Source organism: Elephas maximus, chromosome 11 (assembly GCF_024166365.1).
Source record: "Elephas maximus indicus isolate mEleMax1 chromosome 11, mEleMax1 primary haplotype, whole genome shotgun sequence".
Lineage (NCBI taxonomy): Eukaryota > Metazoa > Chordata > Mammalia > Proboscidea > Elephantidae > Elephas > Elephas maximus.
In genome coordinates this window covers 81,796,983-81,824,811 of record NC_064829.1, presented here as the reverse complement: position 1 = coordinate 81,824,811, position 27,829 = coordinate 81,796,983, and the positions used below count along the sequence as shown (strand labels likewise).

The window sequence follows — 27,829 nt, the reverse complement described above, 5'->3', positions numbered from 1 at the left end:
TAGCCCCTTGTTCTGTTCACTGTAGTAACTTTTAAACAACATTCCTACTGCTTGAGATACCAAAAAAAAAAAAAAAAAAATTCACTCTAGAAAGATTCTTATAAGAATAAATTACTTGTATTCTGGTGTAAAACTTCTCTAGAGTGTGTCTGAAATATGTTGACAGTCATACCCTGTTCCTTCCTCCTCTGCCTCTCGGGAAGATACAGATGAGGAATATAATGCCCAGCAGTGTGTGGTACCCCTAGCCTGTCAATATATGATTTACTCATTCTTTCAACTTCTAAAATATAGTAAATAGCCCAAAGGCAGAAACATCTAGATTTATATTTAAAATACATAAAAAGACTAAAAACAGGCCTACGTAAACAGCAGATGAGACCATAAATAATTCACACAGAACTTAAACATACTTAGATGGTCAAAAAACTAAAGCTTTATGAAGTCATAACCTGAGAACATGTTTTCTTACCTCATTATTATTATTTACAAAGTGTCACTGGCAAATGTAGCTTGGTTGACTTTTAATTTCTAGATTTTAATACAATTTATATAACTCTCTACAGTAACATAAAATTACAGAGGAAAACCAAAAGCTTTCATATGTATTTAGAGATAAATGGATATTTAATAGGGGCCTAGAACTAAGGTAATGATTAAATGAAACTTGAGATATGGCCAAAATGACCCATTAAATGTGTTTTATTTATTAAAATGTGGTTCTGTGCTTCACAGTACCTCAGAGATTTTCTTGCTCAATAGTTGAACCAGAATTCAATTAAGCTTAGATCTAACCACAGGTTTATGGGGCATGTGGGGTTTAGAAGAATATGTTAAGTTTAAATGATATGATATCACAAGGAAGCAATAAGTTGAATCCAGAATATGGGGCATTTCCAAGGCAAATGATCCAGCTTCCCAGCAAATAACTGGCATAAATAAAGGGGGAGGGCTTTGGAAAGTTATAGAATATAAAAGACTTCATTTTGTTTTCTTTTGATAAAGAAATCTTATTCTAGTGAATGTGAAGATAGGCTATTATATTTTTCTCATCCATGTTGCTTAACTGTTACTTGCTCTTTTTTTTTTTTCTAGGTAAGACTTCACTTATGAACTTAAAAAGGAGCCCTGGTAGTACAGTGGTTAAGCACGTGGCTGCTAACCCAAAGGTCCCTGGTCCGAACCCACCAGCTACTCTGAAGGAGAAAGATGTGGCAGTCTGATTCTGTATAAAGTTACAGACTTGGAAACTCTATGGAGCAGTTCTACTCTGTTCTACTAGGTTGCTATGTGTCAGGATTGACTCGTTGGCAGTGAGTTTTATCGTCTGAAAAATTAAAATGTTATTGAAGTAATTCAATTTCTATAAATGGAATTATTCAACAGCTTTTTCAACCAATCAGATGCAAGTGAAGTGGTAGACAAGTGGATTTGTATGAGGCAGATATTTCCAAACTATCCTATGAGATCATTCATTCATTCATCCATTGAAAAAACATTTAATGAACATTCATTAAATACAAAGCACTAGGGATAAAAGGAAGACTGGTATAGTCTCTACCTTCCAGGAGCCCACACTAGATAGATCAGTAAACTACTACTACTATAACACCACATTAAACACAATAATAAAAAATGGCAGTGACAAATGGGTAAACATAATAATAACAACAAATAGTAAATTAGGGAAACACTGAACTGAAAAAATGAATTATAGCACTGAGGGTTAGGTACTCCATCACAGAAGTCAAGAGGTCTGAGTAAGATAAGTGGATATATAGGATAAGAAATAGCTTACCTGTATATGAGGTTTAGTTAGTTCTTGTGTGTAGTAGCATGGTTTATTTGTCATCTTTATGGAAAATCCACATATATGGGGGAGTTTAGATTTCAAATCTGAAAGAAAACTTTTCAACACACCTTCCAAATCCACTCTTGGAAAAAACTGTACCGGCTGGCTTCTGATGCAACTGAGAGGGTATCTGAACAATGTTAAAGAGCAATACAAAATTTTTTTGTACATAAGGTAAATTTAAAAATGAAATAAGTATTAAAATAACACATTTTAAAAAGGCACGAAAAGTAAATCCTAACTATCTTTGATTTTGCTTATTCCGTATTACCCAGAGCTAAAAAGCATGTTTTCTCATAGGGATTTTTTTCCTTCTATTTTAATACTCACAAACAAGACAACTCATTGTATCTTTATGACACGGTTTTCTAAATGGACTGACAAACTAAGATGTTCCAAAAACTATAAAGAAGGCACTATGAGCCTTATTAGCTATAGCTGCTGAGCTGATTTCTGACTCATAGCTACCCTGTAGGGCAGAGTAGAACTGCCTCATAGGGTTTCCAAGGCTGTAATCTTTATGAAAACAGATTGCCACATCTTTTTCCCATGGAGCTGTTGGTGGGTTCAAGCCAGTGACCTTCTGGTTAGCAGCTGTGTGCTCATCACTGCTCCACCAGGGCTCCTATGAGCCTTATGTTAAAATAAGTGTTTACAGTAAACAATAAACAGGTCCTATGTCCAAAAGCAGTAAAAACCCCAAACAGAGAACAACATACATTGCATTCAAGCTCCAGAAGCAGTTCTTTGAGAAAAACAGTCATTTGTTCTGATGAAAAATATTCTGAAGACTTGGAGTAATGTCTTGGCATCTAATGAAAGGGAATTACTGATGTAAGTCAACTTTAATTCTACTATTACTATTTGTGTTAGAAAACGTAGATTATAGCTATGGCTTTTCTTTATCTGTTTTTAAGCTCCAGGTGGTCAGAATACAAAGACTGAAAGACCCCCCCCAAAAAAAACCCACCGCTGTTGAGTTGATTCCGACTTATAGCGACCCTATAGGACAGAGTAGAACTGCCCCCTACAGTTTCCAAGGAGCACCTGGTAGATGCAAACTGCCTACCCTTTGGTTCGCAGCTGTAGCACTTAACCACTATGCCACCAGGGTTTCCAACTAAAAAATACCAAAAAAAAAAAAAAAAACCCCAAAAAACCCAAACCCAGTGCCATCGAGTTGATTCCGACTCATAGCGACCCTGTAGGACAGAGCAGAACTGCCCTATAGAGTTTCCAAGGAGCGCTGGGCGGATTTGAACTGCCGACCCTTTGGTTAGCAGCCATAGCACTTAATCACTATACCACCAGGGTTTAAAAAAAAAAAAAAAAAAAAGATAGGAATGGTTAAATCAGCACTAAATGAGAGTTTGACCTGAGCATTTGTATCCTCTTTGTGTAGGTCTTTAAAAATAAAGTGTTGAGAGATATTTGCTTAAATCAATGGGGTACACCAAGTGCAAGTCAAATTCTCTAAACTCTTCCTAAAATATTAAATAATCTTCCAAAAAGAAAAAAAATACTTTTGTTAAATGACTGCTTCTTTTAATTAAATGCTTTCAATAATGTCCATCATACCACTAGAGGGAGGTCTTGGCTAAGGAGAATCCTATGACTGGTTCTTTCTTTTTACTAGGAAACAGTGTTATAGCTAAAGTTTTGTTTGCTGTCTAAATTGTTGAAACAGTTTTTACAGAAAAAATTATCTTATTAAGCTCATCCTCAAATAAAAATAGGGAAAAATCCTAAACAAACAAAAAAACAAAAAACCCATACAGATAAACAGAAGTCAAGAAGTGGTTTCATTCAGATAAAGAGTAGGTTGAAAGTGATAACAGAATCGGGGTGGGGGCAAGCCTGAGAGGTAAAAGTGGACAGACAGCACCTGTCACAATCGGTTGAATAAAGGATACGTGAAGACTCTGTCTCCAATCATTCTGAAATAGATGCTGCAGTATATTTTAATATTTCCACAATCTTCTGGAAGTTTATAGCCATACTGAAAATTCAATCACAAAGTTTAAATCATCTTGAGAGGAAGGTAAACTTAGGTTAGATTACAAGAAACAAAATCAAGTAACTTCTAACATCATATGTGTTTCTCTTGCTTACCAGGTCATCCCAGTGCATCTGGACATCTGTGTATGAGTGAAATGGACAGTCAGGGGGGGTGGTGTGAAGAATATTTACTATCTGTCCCATTTTCATGCTGTGAAAAAGAAGAGTTGGTAAGTATTATGAGCAAATGCTTAAATATCATCTGATAAGTTAACTACGTGATTTAGACACAGTGTTCAAAAAGATTTTGCAACTATCTCACTATCCACACACAAGTAATAAATGAATCATTTGCTCCTAGTTCCAAACACAAATCTCAACAACTAAAGTTTTTAGAGAAATCTAAATTGAGTTAGAAAATGTAAGATACAGAAAAAAAAAATGATATAAAAAGAAAAAAATCACAAAATAATAACTAAGAAAAATGTCGCCATACAAGGGCACACCTGTCAGGCCTTAGGGAAAGGCCTCGTAAGGGTTGAACGAATCAGTCAAATCTATGTTTCCCATCTACCTCTTCCTCGCTTCAACAAGTAAATAATTATGTGTATGCTGCAAATTAATTAAACTTCTTTTCCTAAGCAGGTTAAAATTTCATCCCAATAAAACCAAAAAAACCAAACCCATTGCCATCGAGTGTGACTCACAGCAATCCTACAGGACAAAGCAGAACTGCCCAATAGGGTTTCCAAGGAGTGGCCGGTGGATTCGAACTGCCGACCTTTTAGTTAGCAGCTGAGCTCTTTTCTACCGTGTCATCTCAAGAGTCCTGTTTATGTCAATAACAAATCTTTTCCCCTGAAGATGGTACAAACTTAAAACTCAGTTCACCTCAAATTATACTGAATCATCATCTATTAGGTACAAGTATATAAGGTTTTATTGATATTATTATGATGGTTGTCATTTCTAATGAGAAACCTAGAAATCTTACCACTTCTTGAAACTAGATCTAAGAAAATGTAAACATGTAATGAATTATTTTAGTAATTTGAGAAAGGAAACTGACAGTTTCTGTAAAGATGACAATATTATTTCAATATTTTCTACTTTAAGTTATAATTCAGTTTCAAAAATTCCAAGTGATTTATGCTTTTGCACATATCAATGCTGAGGAGGTAAAATCAGAGGCAACTACTATGTTTTGAAACTGCCCTAGGCACTACGAATTGAAATCTCACCTTGGCAAAACATAGCACCAGTTGCTTAAAATGGAATGTCTCTCGATGACAGCATTCTTGTTAGTTTCAAAATCATTTATAACACTCTCAGGAATACCAAATTCTCCTAGCTTTTAATAGAAATAAAGATTTTAATGCATAAGTCCTCAAAAGAATTTGGCGAAGAAAAAGAGACATTAAAAATGCATGTTTTATATAGTTATATATACTTATACACACTTATATACACAGAGCACAGAGTCAGTTATATTGCAGCTTTAAAGTAGAAGGAATCAGATATAGCCACTTCACATTATGCAATCAGTGTTTCAGCTCACCCTGTTTCTCCTTTCTACAGTATGCAATGTATTTCATGCTCTTCCTCTTATCCTCCAAACTAAAACTCCTATTCTGTGCTTATTTCAACTGGTTTTCAGTGTCTTTGTGTTAATGTATAGGAAGTTGAATCCTCTCCAAAGGAAGGTATTTACATTTTTAAGCATGGCCTTCTTAACCCAAATCAATTTTCTTTAGGTAGAGGATGAGTAAGGGGGCTATACTTGACCTGCATCTTTTGGAGGGGAGAGCACAGAGCCAATGCTCCCATTTCCACCTCCTGGAACTCTTCTTTCCTGCTCCCCAGGTACTGTCCCCACAGGGCTAGAGGCTTGTGGGTGCCAATGACAGTTTGCCATTTACAGTTTGCTTGCCCTGGGAAGTCTCCCTGGGAGGCATTTCTTACAGTAAGTCAAAGATAACAGACAGGCCGTTAGCGAGGTGAAAAATAAAGCATTAATGGGTGAGAGGCCTCCTTATTAAGATTAGAGAGGCTGGTTCACAACCTTTCTCCCTTTTTTAACTTACCACCATAGCACCTTTGGAGCCCTGGTGGCGCAGTGGTTAAGAGCTTGGCTGCTAACCAAAACATCAGTAGTTCAAATCCACCAGCTGCTTCTCGGAAACTATATGGGGCAGTTCTACTCTGTCCTGTAGAGTCGCTATGAGTTGGAATCGAATGGACGGCAACAGGTTTGGTTTTTGTATGGGTAGCATCTTTTGGGAAACAATGCTCTAAGTTCATTGCCTATTACTTTTCAAGGTGATCTTAAAAAAAACGAAAACAAAAACCAAACTTCTTGTTGTTGAGTCGATTTGGATTCATAGTGACCCTATAGGACAGAGTAGAACTGTCCCATAGGGTTTCCAAGGAGCGCCTGGTGGATTCAAACTGCCGACCTTTTGGTTAGCAGCCGAGCTCTTAACCACTGTGCCACCAGGGTGTCCTCAAGGTGCTCCAGCACAAGTCAGATTGGCTAACTTTTTGTTGCCCAGGCGAGTCCTTAGTATTTTAACTACACATTTGCTTAAAGCATTGCCCACTCAGATTGATCTGAGTCCTGCCCAGAAGAGCCTTCTAGGCCTAGATCTAGACTTAGTGGCTAGCCCTTTCTCTGAACTCCCACAGCAGTTGTAAAAACTAAAGAACATGGGGAACAGAAGCGCAGAAAAACATGACATAGTAAGAGGAAGATAAGATGATTTTTCTGCGCGTCTGCTCAAGGGCACTGGGCTGGGGTCTGCTCCCCCTAGTTGTGTTGTGAGGTGAGAGAGCAAAGACAGTCAGAATGAATAAGCATGCAGGCCTGTACTGTGCACAGAGATAAATCTCCTTGTGCTGAGACGTACTGTGCTTAAGAGATAAGTTGACTAAGCTGTGTGATAAGGAAAGGATGATTATAGAGGTGATGGCCATGATCATCAGAAAAGAATGGCTGCAGTTGGACTGGGTAGACTATTTGAGGGAAAACAGCCAAATGCTGAATTCAGAGGAGGTAGGCACCATGTTCAGATGTTAGCAGTTTATGAGTTCTCACATAAACCTCCTCACACGGCTTCAGTCTACACTCTTCTGGGTATGGTCTACTCTATTCAGAGACTCAAGCCAATTGCTGCAGGCATATGCATAGTACTAGTCAACACAGACTACTCTAAAGATTGGCAAATGACCTAACTATTCACCATATACCCCCAAGAGACCTCAAACTCTAGAATCAAACCTGTGTTCATTAACACATATTTATAAAGTGACTTGTATGAACAAAGCCATACTGATAAGCAGGTACCCAATAAATACTAATTCCTCCTTATATAGCCAATTTAAAGAATTTGGACTTTATATTCTCCAGGGAATGTTGAGGAGGAAGAATTAGAGAATAAACAAGAAGTGGGCAAGACTGGAAATGAGAAGGCCAGTATGGAGACTAAAAGCCCAGACAAGAAAAGGTTGTCTTAACTGAAGCAGTAGGAATGGTGATGGAGAAGAGAAAGTAGGTTTTAGAAAACAAGGCAGGCTACTAATGACTAATTAAATATAGAAAGTGAGAAAGAACTAATGATGACTCCGAAGTTTCTAGTGAGGTAACTTATTGGCTGTTGATGCCAGTAACCAAAAGAGTAAATACAAAGGAGGAAAAGGTTTAAGGTGGAGTAAAGATGACTTGAAGCATTTACTGATAAGGATCAAAGACTACAGCCATCAGTATGGATTACGCCTCAACATAAAGAAAACAAAAATCCTCACAACTGGACCAATAAGCAACATCATGATAAGTGGAGAAAAGATTGAAGTTGTCACGGATTTCATTTTACTTGGATCCACAATCAACAGCCATGGAAAGCAGCAGTCAAGAAATCAAACAACGCATTGCATTGGGCAAATCTTCTGCAAAAGATGTTACCTTGAAGACTAAAGTGTGCCTGATCCATGCCATGGTGTTTTCATTTGCCTCATATGCATGGGAAAGCTGGACAATGAATGAGGAAGACCAAAGGGGAACTGACGTCTTTGAATTGTGGTCTTTGCAAAAAATATTGAATATACCATGGACTGCCAAAAGAATGAACAAATCTGTCCTGGAAGAAGTGCAGCCAGAATGCTCTTGGAAGCAAGGATGGTGAGACTTCGTCTCATATAATTCGAACATGTTGTCAGAAAGGATCAATCCCTGGAGAAGGACATCATGGTTGATAGAGCAGAGGGTCAACGAAAAAGAGGAAGACCCTCAATGAGATGCATTGACACAGTGGCTGCAACAATGGGCTCAAGCATAACAACTACCCTGAGGATGGCGCAGGACTGGGCAGTGTTTTGTTCTGTTGTATATAAGGTTGCTATGATTCAGAATCAGCTTGACGGCATCTCACAACAACACCACCATTAGTACATTCATGCAAGAGATTCCAAGACAGGACAAAGAGGTTGTAATTATACAAAAATATTCGGCCAATGTATAGGTAAAAGCCATTGGAACGCATAAGCCAGCTAAAGGCAATAAAAGAGAGCTGAAAATGAGATCCTAGGGAGAAGGAAAATACCATTTATTGAGTGACCACTAGCATGTAAGGCTCTGTGCTAGATACTATGGGAATTAGCAAAATGAAAGACATGTCCTTCTGTTAAGAAGGCAGAAAGTGTTATGTGTAAAAAATACATGCAAAAATTTATCAGAATGCCAATGAAGGGGAGATTACATTCACTATGAGCTGAAATAGTGGTGGTTTTGATATTTGATGGTAAAAGAAGAGGCGAGAAGTGGGTGCTGAGGCAGAGTAAAGCTTGGGATCTTGAGTGCCACTGAAAAAGATTTCTGACCATGGGAATAATATGACCAGATCTATGTCAAATGAATGGAATGTTTTCTTTGCATAAATAGAATTACAACAACATAAATATAATAAACATTTAATAATATGAATTCTGATAATAAAACAACCTTCCCATCACCCTTCCTGCTAAAAGTTAAAACAAACAGCATGTTAGCAACAATTGTAAATATGGTGAATTGCAGAAAACAAAATACGTGGTACCTCAGGTGGTGGCAGTCTAATTGTGCAAGCCTCGATACTCAAACAAACTTGAGTTTCTGTTACATTGATGTCTAATACTGAAAATAAAGTATTTAACTGTGAATTGTTTAAAATTATTATTCAATCCTATCAAATTAAGTATTTTAGTAACAAAATTATTTTTAATGTAATTTATTCAAGTCAGAAACTAAGAGTAGATTTTTTTTTCACACATGGTAATATTCAAATAATCACCATATAATATTTGACAGTCTGAAGCTGAGACATTTCAAAGATGACAAAAGTAAAGAACAACAAAGATGTATGTGTGTAGGAAGGGGGATTCACAAGGCGGGGTTAAAAGAAGAAAAATGAGACATCCCACAGCTAAGGAGAAAAACCCAACAAACACCTTATACAACTTTGACATCTATTACGTGTGAAAATATGGAGAGTGCCCTCTTCTGAAACCAGAGAGGTACCCCACCATGCTTCTTACTTGAGTAGTTCTTTACCTAGCAAATGTCTTCAAATACACACTGGTAGATACATCCCAGATGTCCTGGAATCCTGAGGCTTCTACTTTGCTTTATGTAATTAAAATGGACTTGTAGCAAGTCAGGAGAGTGGTCACCTTGGGAATGGGCGTACCTGGAAGAAAGCCTGAGAGGATTCTAGGGTACTGTAACGCCCTGTTTATTGATCTGAGAACTGGTTACGAGGGTATGTTCAGTTTGTGAAAATTCAATGAGCCATACTCTTATATTTTGTGTGTTTTTCCATAGTATATTACATTTCAATAATAATAAAAAAAATCCTAACACAAGAGTGAATAATTTTGCCCTTGTAAATTGTTATCTTCCATCTCTGATAGCTGTAGTCTCATGATAGTGTTTGGGGATGAGACTGGATGAGTTTAGATTGCCACCTAACCAACTGGGCTACTTGGAATATAAATTATAGTTATCATCTGTACAGAGTTACCATCAGCTAGTATGGCCAGGGTGAGAGCACAATGACTGCCACTGCACAATTTAAACACAAACCAGTGCAAGGATGGCAAAGAGGCTTCATCTCAAAGGTCAACTCACATCAAACAGCTGTGGATAACACATGCTAGTTCCAGATTTAAGCTACCCCCAAATGGTGGGGGAAACTACCACAATTGGTTAATAATATTTACTGTGAGCTCAACATTTCCACATAGCCGTTATCTCCCATCTATTGTTTGGGAAACTCTTGGTCTTCAATACAACCATGCATATCAATGAAAAGATTATATTATACCAAATCATAAACTATAAACTGTTTTAGATCATCTGTGTTCCTTTAGACAAACATTTTCTTTCTTTAAGGGGGAAAAGAGTCATGTTCTCCCCATAAGAAATAAGGCTTTTACCTATATCATTACTAAAGAATTTTGATATGATTCTGCAAACTAAACATTGCAAATGCCTGTAGAATTAAACTCCTTCGCAGTCATCCTTTTTTTTAAGTGGAGAAAATGAAAACACCGTTTTCTTTCCAGTTGAGTGAAATTTTTCTCAGATAGGCAGAATGTATCTTTTGAACCACATGTGATTTTTCAGGTGGAAATTCTAAGTAGAATAATATCTGAATAATTTCTGATAATTTTGATATAACCTAACCATCAAAACTATAATCCAACAATCTACAACATTGTTTTTTTAAACAACTGTTAATTATATTAATGTTTTATCTATTGACATACATATTTTTACTTACCAACAGCATTTTGCTTTCCCATCTGAGAAAGAAAATCTTTTCCTTAAAAAATTAATAAGATATACCATATTATTATAATTCATAAATCACGATAGAAAATATAATTTTTTAGGTAAAATTCTCAAAGCTAAGGAAAATGCTTTAAAATGTACTTGTTATACAAAGGAATATCTGGTATTCATTTTGCTAATAATGCTTCCTACCTTAAATTTATTTCTTTCTAAGTGTCAAATATCACATAATAAAAAATGAAAAACATAAAAAAAAAAAAAATCAGCAGGTTTCTGAATGTAGTCCCCAAATAAGGAGATGACATTTATATTGTCGTGGGCTTGCTTGAGAATACTTGTTTGGGGCTATGCTTAAAGAATTGATTCCTAAAACGGTATGTCTTGAACTTAAAACCAGATAAACATAATAGAGGTAATCTAGGCCATAAGGTCTCAATGACTGAAAGAGATAAAGTTACCTTGAACCAAGAGATGACCAGTTTTATTCCAGGCTGGAGCAAGTCTAGCTGTGAGTGAATATGAAAGGCAGTTTTGAAGAATTACAGGAATTACTCTTTGTGGAGCCTCCACCTAAAAATATTAAAGGGCAAACATACTTGCAAATTTACAGTGATTGTTATGTCCCTATAAACTCAAAGAAAATGTCTAAATTTAGATCACCACCTAACCAGCTGGGCTACTTGGGATATAAATTACAGTCATCATCCATATAGAGTTACCATTAGTTAATCTATCTAGTTCTAAAGAAGTTAAAAGTTACCCACTGGTCATGCTCTCATGGCCAAATGCTACCTGCCTATCCTGGCCCAGTAAGCCTAGCCCTATGGAGTACCTGTGCTAAGGAACTTAAGTTTTACTTTGTATTCTGCTCCACAGAGAGAATCAGACCAGAGCTACTTATAATATTTTCATATTGTTACTCTAATTCAATATCAGGAAACAAATACTCACAGGGGCACAGAAGCAACCAGTAGAGTATCTCTATTTGTAAAGAATTAATTTTAAAAAATCAGGACATTCACTCTTGGCTAATACGAAGTAATAGGGATCAGAATTATCCTTCCACCTGAAAGCAAATCCTATGAAACAATGATTCATAAGACACTGGGCATCAGGCAACAAAGAAGAGCAATTCCCCAAGAGATGGGAAACAAACAAGATGAGTGCTGTGATTACCCCAGCTTATCGATTAGAGAGGGTTTCCAGGCTGCATTGCAGGAAGGGGGCTCCAGAAGAGCCCGGTGGTCTCCCTGAGTTGAGGAGACAAAGCTGGGAGTCCAGGGAGGCTGAGGAAGCTAGAGCTTTCCGGGCAGAGTCCTGGAGAGAAGAGAGCTGCACTGAGCACTAACACTGGAGACCTACCCTACATGAAAGCTGAGGTAGCCTCCCAGTTTCATGGATACTGGCAGAAAACACATGACTCCTGGGTCAGAGACTAAGGACTTTATTGGTCATGGCATAGTAGGCAGCATGTGTTTCATGTTTGAACCAATTCCCTTTGACTCCTTAATTCCACAGGAGTGATGTGGAGCAGACCCAGGTGGAAAAGAAACAGTTACTAAGATAGACCACACCTTTGCTTATACCTGAAGAAGCCCAAGCAATCACAAAAACCCCAAACCTGTGTCCCAGAGAGAGACATTATCTTTATTGTACTGGACAGGGAACAAACCTGCCTTCTCTGCAGGCAGACACTATAACTTCCAAGACTGTTCGCTGTACAAACATTCTTGGAAATGCAATCCAGAAGGAAAGACTGTTATTGTCTCTGCTTGCTTCTGTTAGCAGAGAAGTGAGCAATCCCTAGAGAATGTCTACTACCATTACGACTCTCATTTTTGTACTGTTTTGGCTTTTGGTGAATTTCCCTAGAAGATACCATCAATCACCCTGATTAATCTGTCCAGCAGGGATTAGGACCAAATCCGTTTAATCTGTCTCATACAGAATTTAATTAAGGCTGCTATCGATAGGAGTAGGACTCCAAGTGGTAGGATGAGGCCACCCTGCAGTGCTGACCTCAAACATGCCTCCCAGGTCCCAGATCCAACCAGCTGAATCAATCCCACAAAATATCAGGGTCTACCTGAGAAAGCCAGGTGGCTTTCTCCTTAAGTGTCTATACTGACTTTTCTGTGTGGACCAAGGCATTAATCCAGATGCAGCAGATGCCACAGCACAGACTTAGCCTTGGCATTCAAGGAGGAAATCTGGGGATTTCCATCACAACACTGACTAGTGGCCTGAATGTTTTCAAGGGCAAGGTGGTGTCGTTGATCACTTCAGCTAAAGTCAGCGACAAATTCTGCACCATCTTTTCTATCTGGATGGTTCCCATTGTAGGGAAAACTGCCTGCTGGGTATCCATAAAAAACAGATCAGTTATCCATCCAGGAAGCTCCTCCCGAAGTAACCAAGGGTAGCTTCACTTTGGAGAGATCTCTGCAGTCAACTAAAGGCTACTGATATGACTACAGGCAGAAACAGACAAATCTACAATTATAAGTAGAGATTTCAATACTCCCATCTCAATAATTGATACAAGCCGAAAATAAGCAAGAATATAGTAGACTTCAATAACACCAGCAACCAACTTGACCTGATTAATATTTATAGAACACTCAACTTGAATAACACTATCAACCAACTTGACCTGATTAATATTTATAGAACACTCAACCAAACAACAGCAGAATACACATTTTTTTCAGGTAGACAAAGAACAGTTACTAAGACCATACTTTGAGGCATAAAATAAGTCTTAACAAACATAAAAAGATTCAAGTTATATAAAACATGTCCTCTAACCATAATGAAACTGAGTTAGAAATCACTGGAAAATAACAGAAAGATCCCTGGAGAATTCCCAGATATTTGGAAACTACCTAACAGTTCTAAATAACTAAATCGTCAAAGAAGAAATCAAAGAGGAATTAGACAGAATCCTTTCTTGCTGCTCTACAGATTGTGACTGATGGTTGAAACCAACTTTCAAGTTTTCCAAAGATTTCTCAGGAACTGCAAAGCACCTCTAGGCATTACTGAAACTTTATCATCATCCTAGAACCTAAAGAAGGCATCCCATCTTGGAGCTGAGTAGAAACCTCATTATCTTGCATACCATGAGATCTAGGAAAACAGGACAGCAGGGACTCCTGAACAGGGGGCTAGAATACCAGTGACACTGCCCTGGAGTTACGTGCACAGCATGCAGTGAGCACTATCCAAGACTCCATGTTTAGTCGAGACGTGGAGAGGTGCTTAACCCCACGTGTCTGTTTTTCTCCTTGCTAAGATCCTGAAGTTTATCACCAAGGAGAATACAATCTATAATGTTTTGTTCCTTTACTTATTAGCTATATGACTGTGGACACCCCTCTGGATCTCAGTTTCTTCATTTGTAAATATGAGGAGATTCACATCTTTGAAGATGTCTATCATAAATGAGATTATGCCACATAAAATGCCTGCAAGAAAGTACCAAACAAAAATCAAGCCTTTCCCTTTCTGTATTAAATGTGTACAAAATAACTGTTTGGAAAAAGAAAAATATCTTTGGGCTATTTCACATGCACATCAGTACATTATAAGACATACATTCCAATTTTCAGTTGGTAACAAGAAAAAAAAAAGAGAAGTTGGATAAAATCAATATAAATAGCATCTGAAAAAATTATCCCTTTAAAAACTTACCTTAGCTCCACATTTCTCGGCATAGGCACTAAGCTTTCCAGCTTTATAAAATGCTATCTACAACAAAAATTCACATTTATAAAAAGGGTTAACATAAATGTATTATTAAATAATACAATACTGAAGAATTTAAACATCATACAGCAGAGGGCACAGAATCAGGCCCTCATCCTAACAGCTGCCAGCCTCCAAGAAGCAAGTCATGATCAGTGTCTCTTTGAAGTGGAATCTGTGGATATAGTCTCCACACGAGGAAAGCCTTTCTAAGAGTGACATGAACCCAGAAACTGCATAAAGGAAAGGTCAATAAATTTCATATAATAAACACTTAACATTTTTCATAATATACAAGAAATTCTTAGGCATGAATAAGAAAAACTGATATAAATGGAAGATCAACAGACAATTCAAAAGGCCAAGTACTATTAAAGAAATACAAATTAAAAACAAGATATCATTTTTAACCTAACAGAATGTCAAATATTTAAAGACTGCTAATATCCACTGTTCATGAGGGTGTGGAAAAATACACTGTTTCACATACTATTTGTTGAAACATGTATCTAATATAATCTTTTCCAAGAACAATTTAGCACTATCTAGGTTACAGTTTAAAATGTGCTGCAATTCCACTTTAAGAATTCAACCCATAGAAACTACCAGAGAAGTACAAAAGTATAATTCCAATGATGCTTTCTGAAGCACTATAATAGCCAACCCTAGAAATTCAGATGTGCTTTAGGAAAGTGTTAATTTAATAAATTATTATAACCCATAGCATGAGAAATTTTGCAGTGAGATGTAAGGACACGCAAAGATATCCAGGAGAGGCTGTTGAAGGAGAAATAGCAGTCAAGTTTCAAAATATTATATTTAGTAATCCCATTGCCTACTTTATGTACTTTTCTAAAATTTTTTTACTACCATTACCTTTGTGAGAAAAAAAAAAAACCTCATTTTTTAAAAATAGAGGGCTACTTTCCTTTTCTTAATATTCGATAAGATTAGGATACTTCAGTATATTAGAATTCTAAAACGATGTCCTTCTTGTTCCATAAGGATTTTTTTTATTAACTTTTATTGAGCTTCAAGTGAACGTTTACAAATCAAGTCAAACTGTCACATATAAGTTTATATACACCTTACTCCGTACTCCCACTTGCTCGCCCCCAATGAGTCAGCCCTTCCAGTCTCTCGTGACAATTTTGCCAGCTTCCAACTCTCTATCCTCCCATCCCCCCTCCAGACAGGAGATGCCAACACAGTTTCAAGGGTCCACCTGATACCAATAGCTCACTCTTCATCAGCATCTCTCTCCTACCCACTGTCCAGTCCCTTCCATGTCTGATGAGTTGTCTTCGGTTCCTGTCCTGGGCCAACAGAAGGTTTGGGGACCATGACTTCCGGGATTCCTCTAGTCTCAGTCAGACCATTAAGTACAGTCTTTTTGTGAGAATTTCGGGTCTGCTTCCCACTGATCTCCTGCTCCCTCAGAGGTTCTCTATTGTGCTCCCTGTCAGGGCAGTCATTGGTTGTGGCCGGGCACCAACTAGTTCTTCTGGTCTCAGGATGATGTAGGTCTCTGGTTCATGTGGCCCTTTCTGTCTCTTGGGCTCTTAGTTATTGTGTGACCTTGGTGTTCTTCATTCTCCTTTGCTCCAGGTGGGTTGAGACCAATTGATGCATCTTAGATGGCCGCTTGTTAGCATTTAAGACCCCAGACGCCACATTTCAAAGTGGGATGCAGAATGTTTTCATAATAGAATTATTTTGCCAATTGACTTAGAAGTCCCCTTAAACCATGGTCCCCAAACCCCCGCCCTTGCTTCGCTGACCTTTGAAGCATTCAGTTTATCCCAGAAACGTCTCTGCTTTTGGTCCAGTCCAGCTGAGCTGACCTTCCATGTATTGAGTATTGTCCTTCCCTTCACCTAAAGCAGTTCTTATCTACTAATTAATCAGTAAAAAACCCTCTCCCACCCTCCCTCCCTCCCCCCCTCGTAACCACAAAACTATGTGTTCTTCTCAGTTTATACTATTTCTCAAGATCTTATCATAGTGGTCTTATACAATATTTGTCCTTTTGCCTCTGACTAATTTCGCTCAGCATAATGCCTTCCAGGTTCCTCCACGTTATGAAATGTTTCACAGATTCGTCACTGTTCTTTATCGATGGGTAGTATTCCATTGTGTGACTATACCACAATTTATTTAACCATTCATCCGTTGATGGACACCTTGGTTGCTTCCAGCTTTTTGCTATTGTAAACAGAGCTGCAATAAACATGGGTGTGCATATATCTGTTCGTGTGAAGGCTCTTATTTCTCTAGGGTATATTCCGAGGAGTGGGATTTCTGGGTTGTATGGTAGTTCTATTTCTAACTGTTTAAGATAATGCCAGATAGATTTCCAAAGTGGTTGTACCATTTTACATTCCCACCAGCAGTGTATAAGAGTTCCAATCTCTCCGCAGCCTCTCCAACATTTATTATTTTGTGTTTTTTGGATTAATGCCAGCCTTGTTGGAGTGCGAGGGAATCTCATCGTAGTTTTAATTTGCATTTCTCTAATGGCTAATGATCGAGAGCATTTTCTCATGTATCTGTTGGCTGCCTGAATATCTTCTTTAGTGAAGTGTGTGTTCATATCCTTTGCCCACTTCTTGATTGGGTTGTTTGTCTTTTTGTGGTTGAGTTTTGACAGAATCATATAGATTTTAGAGATCAGGCGCTGGTCGGAGATGTCATAGCTGAAAATTCTTTCCCAGTCTGTAGGTGGTCTTTTTACTCTTTTGATGAAGTCTTTAGATGAGCTTAGGTGTTTGATTTTTAGGAGCTCCCAGTTATCTGGTTTCTCTTCGTCATTTTTGGTAATGTTTTGTATTCTGTTTATGCCTTGTATCAGGGCTCCTAAGGTTGTCCCTATTTTTTCTTCCATGATCTTTACCGTTTTAGTCTTTATGTTTAGGTCTTTGATCCACTTGGAGTTAGTTCTTGTGCTTGGTGTGAGGTATGGGTCCTGTTTCATTTTTTTGCAAATGGATATCCAGTTATGCCAGCACCATTTGCTAAAAGACTATCTTTTCCCCAATTAAGTGACACTTGGCCTTTGTCAAATATCAGCTGCTCATATGTGGATGGATTTATATCTGGGTTCTCAATTCTGTTCCATTGGTCTATGTGTCTGTTGTTGTACCAATACCAGGCTGTTTTGACTACTGTGACTGTAGAATAGGTTCTGAAATCAGGTAGAGTGAGGCCTCCCACTTTCTTCTTCTTTTTCAGTAATGCTTTGCTTATCCGAGGCTTCTTTCCCTTCCATATGAAGTTGGTGATTTGTTTCTCCATCACATTAAAAAATGACATTGGAATTTGGATTGGAAGTGCATTGTATGTATAGATGGCTTTTGGTAGACTAGACATTTTTACTATGTTAAGTCTTCCTATCCATGAGCAAGGTATGTTTTTCCACTTAAGTAGGTCCTTTTGAATTTCTTGTAGTAGAGCTTTGTAGTTTTCTTTGTATAGGTCTTTTACATCCTTGTAAGATTTATTCCTAAGTATTTTATCTTCTTGGGGGCTACTGTGAATGGTATTGATTTGGTTATTTCCTCTTTGATGTTCTTTTTGTTGATGTAGAGGAATCCAAGTGATTTTTGTATGTTTATCTTCTAACCTGAGACTCTGCCAAAATCTTCTATTAGTTTCAGTAGTTCTCTGGTGGATTCGTTGGGGTTTTCTGTGTATAAGATCATGTCATCTGCAAATAGAGATAATTTTACTTCCTCTTTGCCAATCCGGATGCCCTTTATTTCTTCGTCTAGCCTAATTGCTCTGGCTAGGACTTCTAGCACAATGTTGAATAAGAGCGCTGATAAAGGGCATCCTTGTCTGGTTCCTGTTCTCAAGGGAAATGCTTTCAGGCTCTCTCCATTTAGAGTGATGTTGGCTGTTGGCTTTGCATAGATGCCTTTATTATGTTGAGGAATTTTCCTTCAATTCCTATTTTGGTGAGAGTTTTTATCATAAATGGGTGTTGGACTTTGACAAATGCCTTTTCTGCATCAATTGATAAGATCATGTGGTTTTTGTCTTTTGTTTTATTTATATGGCAGATTACATTAATGGTTTTTCTAATATTAAACCAGCCTTGCATACCTGGTATAAATCCCACTTGGTCATGGTGGATTAATTTTTTGATATGTTGTTGAATTCTATTGGCTAGAATTTTGTTGAGGATTTTTGCATCTATGTTCATGACGGATATAGGTCTGTAATTTTCTTTTTTTGTGATGTCTTTACCTAGTTTTGGTATCAGGGAAATGGTGGCTTCATAGAATGAGTTAGGTAGTATTCCGTCATTTTCTAGGCTTTGAAATACTTTTAGTACTAGTGGTGTTAACTTTTCTCTGAAAGTTTGGGAGAACTCTGCAGTAAAGCCATCTGGGCTAGGGCTTTTTTTTGTTGGGAGTTTTTTGATTACCGTTTCAATCTCTTTTTTTGTTATGGGTCTATTTAGTTGTTCTACTTCTGAATGTGTTAGTTTAGGTAGGTAGTGTTTTTCCAGGAATTCATCCATTTCTTCTAGGTTTTCAAATTTGTTAGAGTACAATTTTTCGTAATAATCTGATATGATTCTTTTAATTTCAGTTGGGTCTGTTGTGATGTGGCCCTTCTCGTTTCTTATTCGGGTTATTTGTTTCCTTTCCTGTATTTCTTTAGTCAGTCTGGCCAATGGTTTATCAATTTTGTTAATTTTTTCGAAGAACTAGCTTTTGGCTTTGTTAATTCTTTCAATTGTTTTTCTGTTCTCTAATTCATTTAGTTCAGCTCTAATTTTTATTATTTGTTTTCTTATGGTGCCTGATGGATTCTTCTGTTGCTCACTTTCTATTTGTTCAAGTTGTAGCGACAGTTCTCTGATTTTGGCTCTTTCTTCTTTTTGTATGTGTGCATTTATCGATATAAATTGGCCTCTGAGCACTGCTTTTGCTGTGTCCCAGAGGTTTTGATAGGAAGTATTTTCATTCTCGTTGCATTCTATGAATTTCCTTATTCCCTCCTTGATGTCTTCTATAACCCAGTCTTCGTTCAGGAGGGTATTGTTCAGTTTCCAAGTATTTGATTTCTTTTCCCTAATTTTTCTGTTATTGATTTCCACTTTTATGGCCTTGTGGTCTGAGAAGATGCTTTGTAATATTTCGATGTTTTGCATTCTGCAAAGGTTTGTTTTATGAACTAACATGTGGTCTATTCTAGAGAATGTTCCATGTGCGCTACAAAAAAAAGTATACTTTGCAGCAGTTGGGTGGAGAGTTCTGTATAAGTCAATGAGGTCAAGTTGGTTGATTGTTGTAATTAGGTCTTCCGTGTCTCTATTGAGCTTCTTAGTGGATGTCCTGTCCTTCTCCGAAAGTGGTGTGTTGAAGTCTCCTACTAAAGTTGTGGAGGTGTCTATCTCACTTTTCAGTTCTGTTAAAATTTGATTTATGTATCTTGCGGCCCTGTCAATGGGTGCATAAATATTTAATACGGTTATATCTTCCTGATCAATTGTCCCTTTTATCTTTATGTAGTGTCCTTCTTTATCCTTTGTGGTGGATTTAAGTCTAAAGTCTATTTTGTCAGAAATTAATATTGCTACTCCTGCTCTTTTTTGCTTATTGTTTGATTGATATATTTTTTTCCATCCTTTGAGTTTTAGTTTGTTTGTGTCTCTAAGTCTAAGGTGTGTCTCTTGTAGGCAGCATATAGACGGATCGTGTTTCTTTATCCAGTCTGAGACTCTCTGTCTCTTTATTGGTGCATTTAGTCCATTTACTTTCAGCGTAATTATACATAAATAAGTGTTTAGTGTTGTCATTTTGATGCCTTTTTGTGTGTTGTTGACAATTTAATTTTTCCACTTACTTTTTTGTGCTGAGACGTTTTTCTTAGTAAATTGTGAGATCCTCATTTTCATAGTGTTTGATTTTATGTTTGGTGAGTCGTTATGTTTTTCTTGGCTTTTATCTTGAGTTATGGAGTTGTTATACCTCTTTGTGGTTACCTTAATATTTACCCCTATTTTTCTAAGTAAAAACCTAACTTGTATTGTCCTATATCGCCTTGTATCCCTCTCCATATGGCAGTTCTATGCCACCTGTATTTAGTCCCTCTTTTTGATTATAGTGATCTTTTACATATTGACTTCAATGATTCCCTGTTATGAGCATTTTTTTTTTAATCTTAATTTGTTTTTGTGATTTCCCTATTTGAGTTGATATCAGGATGTTCTGCTTTGTGACCTTGTGTTGTGCTGGTATCTGATATTATTGGTTTTCTGACCAAACAATTTCCTTTAGTATTTCTTGTAGCTTTGGTTTGGTTTTTGCAAATTCTCTAAGCTTGTGTTTATTTGTCAATATCTTAATTTCTCCTTCATATTTCAGAGAGAGTTTTGCTGGATATATGATCCTTGGCTAGCAGTTTTTCTCCTTCAGTGCTCTGTATATGTCATCCCATTGCCTTCTTGCCTGCATGGTTTCTGCTGAGTAGTCTGAACTTATTCTCATTGATTCTCCCTTGTAGGAGACCTTTCTTTTCTCCCTGGCTGCTTTTATAATTTTCTCTTTATCTTTGGTTTTGGCAAGTTTGATGATAATATGTCTTGGTGTTTTTCTTCTTGGATCAGTCTTAAATGGGGTTCGATGAGCATCTTGGATAGATATCCTTTCGTCTTTCATGATGTCAGGGAAGTTTTCTGTCAGCAGATCTTCAACTATTCTCCCTGTGTTTTCTGTCCTCCCTCCCTCTTCTGGGACTCCAATCACATGCAAGTTATCCTTCTTGACAGACTCCCACATGATTCTTAGGGTTTCTTCATTTTTTTAAATTCTTTAATCTGATTTTTTTTCAGCTATGCTGGTGTTAATTACCTGGTCCTCCAGATTTCCCACTCTGCATTCTAATTGCTCGAGTCTGCTCCTCTGACTTCTTATTGCGTTGTCTAATTCTGTAATTTTATTGTTAATCTTTTGGATTTCTGCATGCTCTCTATGGATTCTTGCAACTTATTAATTTTTCCACTATGTTCTCAAATAATTTTTTTGAGTTCTTCAACTGCTTTATCAGTGCGTTCCTTGGCTTTTTCTGCAGTTTGCCTTATTTCATTTCTGAGGTCATCCCTGATGTCTTGAAGCATTCTGTAAATTAGTTTTTTATATTCTGTATCTGATAATTCCAGGATTGTATCTTCATTTGGGAAAGATTTTGATTCTTTTGTTTGCGGGGTTGTAGAAGCAGTCATGGTCTGCTTCTTCATGTGGTTTGATTTTGACTGCTGTCTCTGACCCATCACTAAGATATTGTAGTGATTTATTCTATATTTGCTCACTGAGTCTTATCTCGTTTTGTCTTCTTTCAATATACATGGACGGGCTACTAGATTGTGCTGTCTTGATTCTTGTAGCCCTTGACTTACTTATGACCTATCTCCAGCTGGTTTGGGCTGTTACCAGATATATATGCCTAAGTCCATTCACTATTCTTGAGTAGAATCTGATTTTGGGTCGTCAAGTGTGTGATGCACCCTATCACCTATCCACCTTGAGAAGTAGTGGTGATAGTTGTGTGCACCAGATTCTATTAGCAGCTGCGGTTCACACTCCAGGGGGGGCAGGATGCTGACAGGCTTCCCCCAAGTGTCAGTGAGGTAGGTGTGTCTCTATTCCTAAAGCACCTTGGTGGGTGGGCTCTGCAGCTGTACCTTAGGCCCCCAATGCAAGTACCTCTACAGATTGGTAGGTGTCACCCTCCTTAGACCCCTCAGGCAGGAGGCTAGGTGGTCTGGGGGGAGCTTCAGCCCTCAGTTCCCTGTTGTGGGTCAGTGAGGGCTCTGTTGAATACGCAGAGATATCAGACCTGGGAAACTTGCCTTTCCAGTAAATCCGCTAAAAAAAAAATGCAGTCAGATCCCTATCAGAAATGCCTTTGCATTATAATAGCCATCTTGTTCCCTGTAGGGATGAAAGCCCAAGACTGTGGATCACATATGCTTGGCTGGAGCTGGTTCTGTGCTTTTAGTCCAATTAGGGAAGGATTTTTGGTCCCTGGGTTTTTTGTGGTTGCTTCTCTCAGGCCAGAAGAATGAGTTAGGAAAAGACCAAAAAAAAAAAAAGGAAAAAGAAAAACCGCGGAGCAGTTCTCCCTCTGGCTCAGGAAATTCCAATGTTAATGAAGCCGCCTGGGAAGGGGAGGGGAGGGTTCAGAAAAACAGGAGAGAGTAGCACCCCGGAATATAGACAAAGTTACTTATCTTGCTTGGGATGACTATTTTGTCTGAGATTCCCGAGGGGCGTGTCGCCTATGTGTGCTGGATGTGTAGAGATTGCCCCCGAGGGTCAGGCCCTCAGAAGCCGCGGTCTGTTCCTCTGCTGCCAGTCCAAAGCCTGGCGTCAAGGTTCCCCGGCTGGGACGCTGCACTCCCAGCTCCGAAAACAGTCACTGCCTCCCGGGGACTTCTCCTCCCAGCAGCCGTGTTGCTGCGCCGTCCGCGCGGACTGGCTGGGCCCCTTCCCGCGGTCAGTTCAGGGGTGTAGGGCTGAGCCCTGTGTTTGCACCATCACAGGACGTGGTGCTCAGCTCCCTTGCGCCCAGTCCAAAGCCCCACGCCAAGGTTCCCCGGCTGGGACCCTGCACTCCTGGCTCCAAAACCAGTTGCTGTCTCCCGGGGACTTCTCCTCCCGCCAGCTGCTTCGCTGTGCTGCCCACGTGTACTGACTGGGCCCCCTCCCAGGGTCAGTTCAGGGGGGTAGGGCTGCGCCCCGTGTTTGCACCTTCACAGGATGTCCTGCTCAGCTTCCCTGCGCCCAGTCCAAAGCCCTGCGCCAAGGTTCCCCGGCTGGGACGCTGCACTCCTGGCTCCAAAATCAGTCGCTGTCTCCGGGCGACTTCTCCTCCCGCCAGTCGCGTCGCTGTGCCGCCCACGCTGACTGGATGGGCCCCCTCCCGAGGTCAGTTCAAGGGGGTAGGGCTGCGCCCCGTGTTTGCGCCGTCAAAGGATGTTGTGTCCCGCTCCCCTGCGCCCAGTCCTAAGCCCGGTGCCAAGGTTACCTGACTGGGACGCTGGCTCCAGGCTCCAAGAACAGTCTCTGCTTCCCCGTAGTTGTTCATTCTCCGTCTCTGTCACTCAGGTCAACTCTTTAAATCTGTGTTTGTTGGTCAGGGTTCGTAGAGTGTCATGTATGTGATCGATTCACTTGTTTTTCCGAGTCTTTGTTGCAAGAGGGATCCGAGGTAGCATCTACCTAGTCAGCCATCTTGACCCCCCCTCTCCCATAAGGATTTTAAGGTAGAACAGGATACAAAAAAGAAGTTTTAATGTCTACTTATTCACCAACAGCTTGTGTTTCTTAAATATTATATTAAGGATAAGACAATAAAAGATGGGTAGATAGCAAAGACTTAGAAGAAAAATAAAAGACCTGAAGGCTTTGGATGGCTTATCAGCATTGCTAATAAATGCTGATTTCAATGGCTTCTGGGGAATTAACACCTCTGGATAACAGGATTTTTAGAAAGATTTTGGTACTTCATCATCATTCCCAGTTACACAAAGCACTGGGAAATTGTTTCTCATTTTAATCTTGCTGTGGTTGTTGTTAGGTGCTGCGGAGTCAGTTAAGACTCATAGCGACCCCTTGTACAATAGAATGAAACACTGCCTGGTCCGGCACCATCCTCACAAATTGCTGCTATGTTTGAGCCCATTGCTGCAGCCACTGTGTCAATTCTTCTCATTAAGCGTCTTCCTCTTTTTCATTGACCCTCTACTTTACCAAGCATGATGTCCTTCTCCAGGGACTGGTCCCTTCTGATAAAATGTCCAAAGCATTCTGGCTATACTTCTTCCAAGACAGATTTGTTCATTCTTCTGGCAGTCCACGGTATATTCAATATTCTTCATCAATACCATAATTCAAAGACATCAATTCTTCTTCAGTGTTCTTTACTCACTGTCCAGCTTTTCCATGCATAGAAAAAAAAAAAATACCAGGGCGTACTTTAGTCAGGTGCACGTTAGTCCTTAAAATGATATCTTTGCTTTTCAACCCCTTAAAGAGGTCTTTTACAGCAGATTTGCCCAGTGCAATATGTCATTTGATTTCTCGACTGCTGCTTTCATGGGCATAGATTGTGGATCCAAGTAAAATGAAATCCTTGATAATTTCAATTTTTTCTCTGTTTATCATGATGTTGCTTATTGTTCCAGTTGTGAGCATTTTTGTCTTCTTTATGTAGAGGTATAATCCATGCTAAAGGATGTAAACTTTGATCTTCATCAGTAAGTGCTTCAAGTCCTCTTCACTTTCAGCAAGTAGGGTTGTGTCATCCGCATATCACAGGTTGTTAATGACCCTTCCTATAATTCTGATGATGCGTTCTTCTACGTATAGTCCAGTTTTGGATTATTTGCTCAGCATACAGACTGAACAAGTATGATGAAAAGTTACAGCCCTGATGTACACCTTTCCTGATTTTAATCTTTGCAGTATCTCCTTGTTCTGTTCGAACGACTGCCTCTTGGGCCATGTACAGGTTCCTCATGAGCACAATTTAGTGTTCTGGAATTCCCATTCTTTGAAATGTTTTCCATAATTCGTTATGATCCACACAATCAAATGCCTTTGCATAATCAATAAAACACAGGTAAACATCCTTCTGGTATTCTCTGCTTTCAGCCAAGATCCATCTGATATAAGCAATAACATCCCTTGTTCCATGTCCTCTTCTGAATCTGGCTTGAATTTCTGGCAGTTCCCTGTTGATGTACTGCTGCAATCATTTTTGAACTTCCTGCAGCAAAATTTTGCTTGCGTGTGATATTAATGATATTGTTCGATAATTTCTGCATTCTGTTGGATCACCTTTCTTTGGAATGGGCATAAATACGGACCCAGGCAGCTGTCTTTGAAATTTCTTGGCATAGATGATTGAACACCTGCATCTATTTGCTGAAACATCTCAACTGGTATTCCAGCAATTCCCGGAGCCTTGTTTTTTGCCAATGCCTTCAGACCAGCTTTGACCTCATCCTTCAATGCCGTCAGTTCTTAATCATATGGTTCCTCCTGAAATGGCTGAACACTGACCAATTCTTTTTGGTACAGTGACTTTGGATATTCCTTCCATCTTCTTTTGATGCTTCCTGCATCATTCAATATTTTCTCATAGAATCTTTCAATATTGTAACTCGAGGCTTGAATTTTTTCTTTAGTTCTTTCAGCTTGAGAAATGCGAAGTACATTTTTCCCTTTTGGATTTCCAACTCCAGGTCTTTCCACATTTTATTATAATACTTTACTTTGTCTTCTCGAGCTGCCCTTTGAAATCTTCTGTTTAGCTCTTTTACTTCATCAATTCTTCCATTGGCTTTAGCCACTCTATGTTCAAGAGTAAGTTTCAGAGTCTCTTCTGACATCCATTTTGGTCTTTGCTTTCTTTCCTGTCTTTTTTTTTTAAATAATTTTTATTGTGTTTTAAGTGAAAGTTCACAAATCAAGTCAGTCTGTCACATATAAGCTTATATACACCTTACTCCATACTCCCACTTACTCTCCCCCTAATGAGTCAGCCCGCTCCCTCCTTCCAGTCTCTCCTTTGGTGACGGTTTTGCCAGTTTCTAACCCTCTCTACCCTCCTATCTCCCCTCCAGACAGGAGATGCCAACACAGTCTCAAGTGTCCACCTGATACAAGTAGCTCACTCTTTGTCAGCATCTCTCTCCAACCCATTGTCCAGTCCCTTCCATGTCTGATGAGTTGTCTTCGGGAATGGTTCCTGTCCTGGGCTAACAGAAGGTTTGGGGACCATGACCGCCGGGATTTTTCTAGTCTCAGTCAGACCATTAAGTGTGGTCTTTTTATGAGAATTTGGGGTCTTTCCTGTCTTTTTAATGACCTTTTGCTTTTTTCATGTATGATGTCCTTGATGTCATCCCACAACTCATCTGGTATTCAGCCATTAGTGTTCAATGTGTTAAATCTATTCTTGAGATGGTCCCTAAATTCAGGTCACACTTTGGTCCTCGCAGACTTGAGTTAATTTTCTTCAGCTTCAACTGAAGAAATTTTATTATTACCAAGTATAAAATTAAAAAAAAAATAAAATCTTCAAATTGGAAAAAAAAGTAAGTTCTTTAAAAATGTTGGATGTTGATTAGAATGAGAAAAGTTTGCCCTTTATATTAAATGTAATTCTAAAGAAAAAAATATGAGAGAAGGTATTAAGCCTGTGTTATATTTAAAAATTATACTACACCATGTTTTATTCATTAATAGTCTTTATCTTGGATATATGACAGAGAAACCTAAATCGTAAGTGAGAACCATGAAAATCAATTTTAAACATCAGGCATACCAAAGTTAAAATTTGTTAACAGTTTAATCAAACTACAACAGTGTGATTTCTCCTCATTAACCATCTTCAATTTGAGCTGTAATTAACATCTGAATTACTGTTTATAGACATTTTTCCCAATAATTACTTACAATATTTTATATAATACTAAAAGTAATACTAACCGCCATCACCACCCAAATCTGGTTTAAAATTCCCGGCACAGGTGATGTAAGAATATCTTGGTGCAGAAAGAGCAATTGCCTATGAAGATGAAAAAAAATATAATGAGGTCATTTAAAATGGTATTTATAAAGAATTCTCACTAATAGGCAAATGTGAATTGGAAAAAAAGATGTGAAAAATCATAAACATAGCAGAAACTCCATCTAAATTTTAAAATATTGACAGGAAACTGGCCAAAATGTTAGAAATGTTTACCTCTTAGTTTGTGGTGTTATGAGTGACTTTCCTTCTTTGTGATTTTTAATGTTTTCTGAATTTTGTATATGATCATGTATTGCTTATATGTTTTCAGGAAATCATAAATGTAATTTTAAAGGACAGTTATGAAGACAGGGTACCTCAGGAGAAAATGTTTTGGATGTTAAGAGATTAAAACAGGACACAAAATTTATATGCTTACTATTATGTAAAAATAGAGATAAAAATTTAAAAAATGATATTAAAATGCTAAATTATTGTGTTAGAATAGTGGTATTATAGGTAATTTTTGTCATTCCTCTGCCTTCTAAATAAACCAGAAGTTTTTATTAAACTGAATCTTTTCAATGAGGAAAAAAAAAGATGATATAGGACAAGAAGAATAGAGAACAATAAAAATGTGTTGATAATGATTTTTAAAGGTTCAACCTCAGGCTGTTATGTGACTTAGAAGGTATAAATAAGACTCTGGAAATATCAAACTCACTAATCATTCTGTCATCTATAGTGTCATTCCTTTGAGTCTTAACTTAAGGTTTCTTAACTATTTTAGTATTTCCCAAAAGGGGTCAAAAGTAAGTCTTCAATAGGTATGCAGGGTAATGCTATTCAGCTATATGCATCCCCTCCTAATGGAGTCA

General features: G+C 38.3%; 1 protein-coding gene across 1 annotated transcript in view; it reads right to left on the bottom strand.

Moving 5' to 3' along the window:
- C11H18orf63 (chromosome 11 C18orf63 homolog) overlaps nt 1-27,829 on the bottom strand; it is a 36,762-nt gene that overhangs the window by 5,792 nt on the left and 3,141 nt on the right. The window contains exons 2-10 of the mRNA XM_049899809.1: nt 26,930-27,008; nt 14,367-14,423; nt 11,132-11,243; nt 10,663-10,704; nt 8,938-9,014; nt 5,092-5,201; nt 3,965-4,061; nt 3,766-3,851; nt 1,799-1,982 (exon numbers count right to left, since the gene is read on the bottom strand). Of these exons, the coding sequence (XP_049755766.1) occupies nt 1,799-1,982; nt 3,766-3,851; nt 3,965-4,061; nt 5,092-5,201; nt 8,938-9,014; nt 10,663-10,704; nt 11,132-11,243; nt 14,367-14,423; nt 26,930-27,008 (844 nt within the window). The remainder of the gene's footprint in view (nt 1-1,798; nt 1,983-3,765; nt 3,852-3,964; nt 4,062-5,091; nt 5,202-8,937; nt 9,015-10,662; nt 10,705-11,131; nt 11,244-14,366; nt 14,424-26,929; nt 27,009-27,829) is intronic.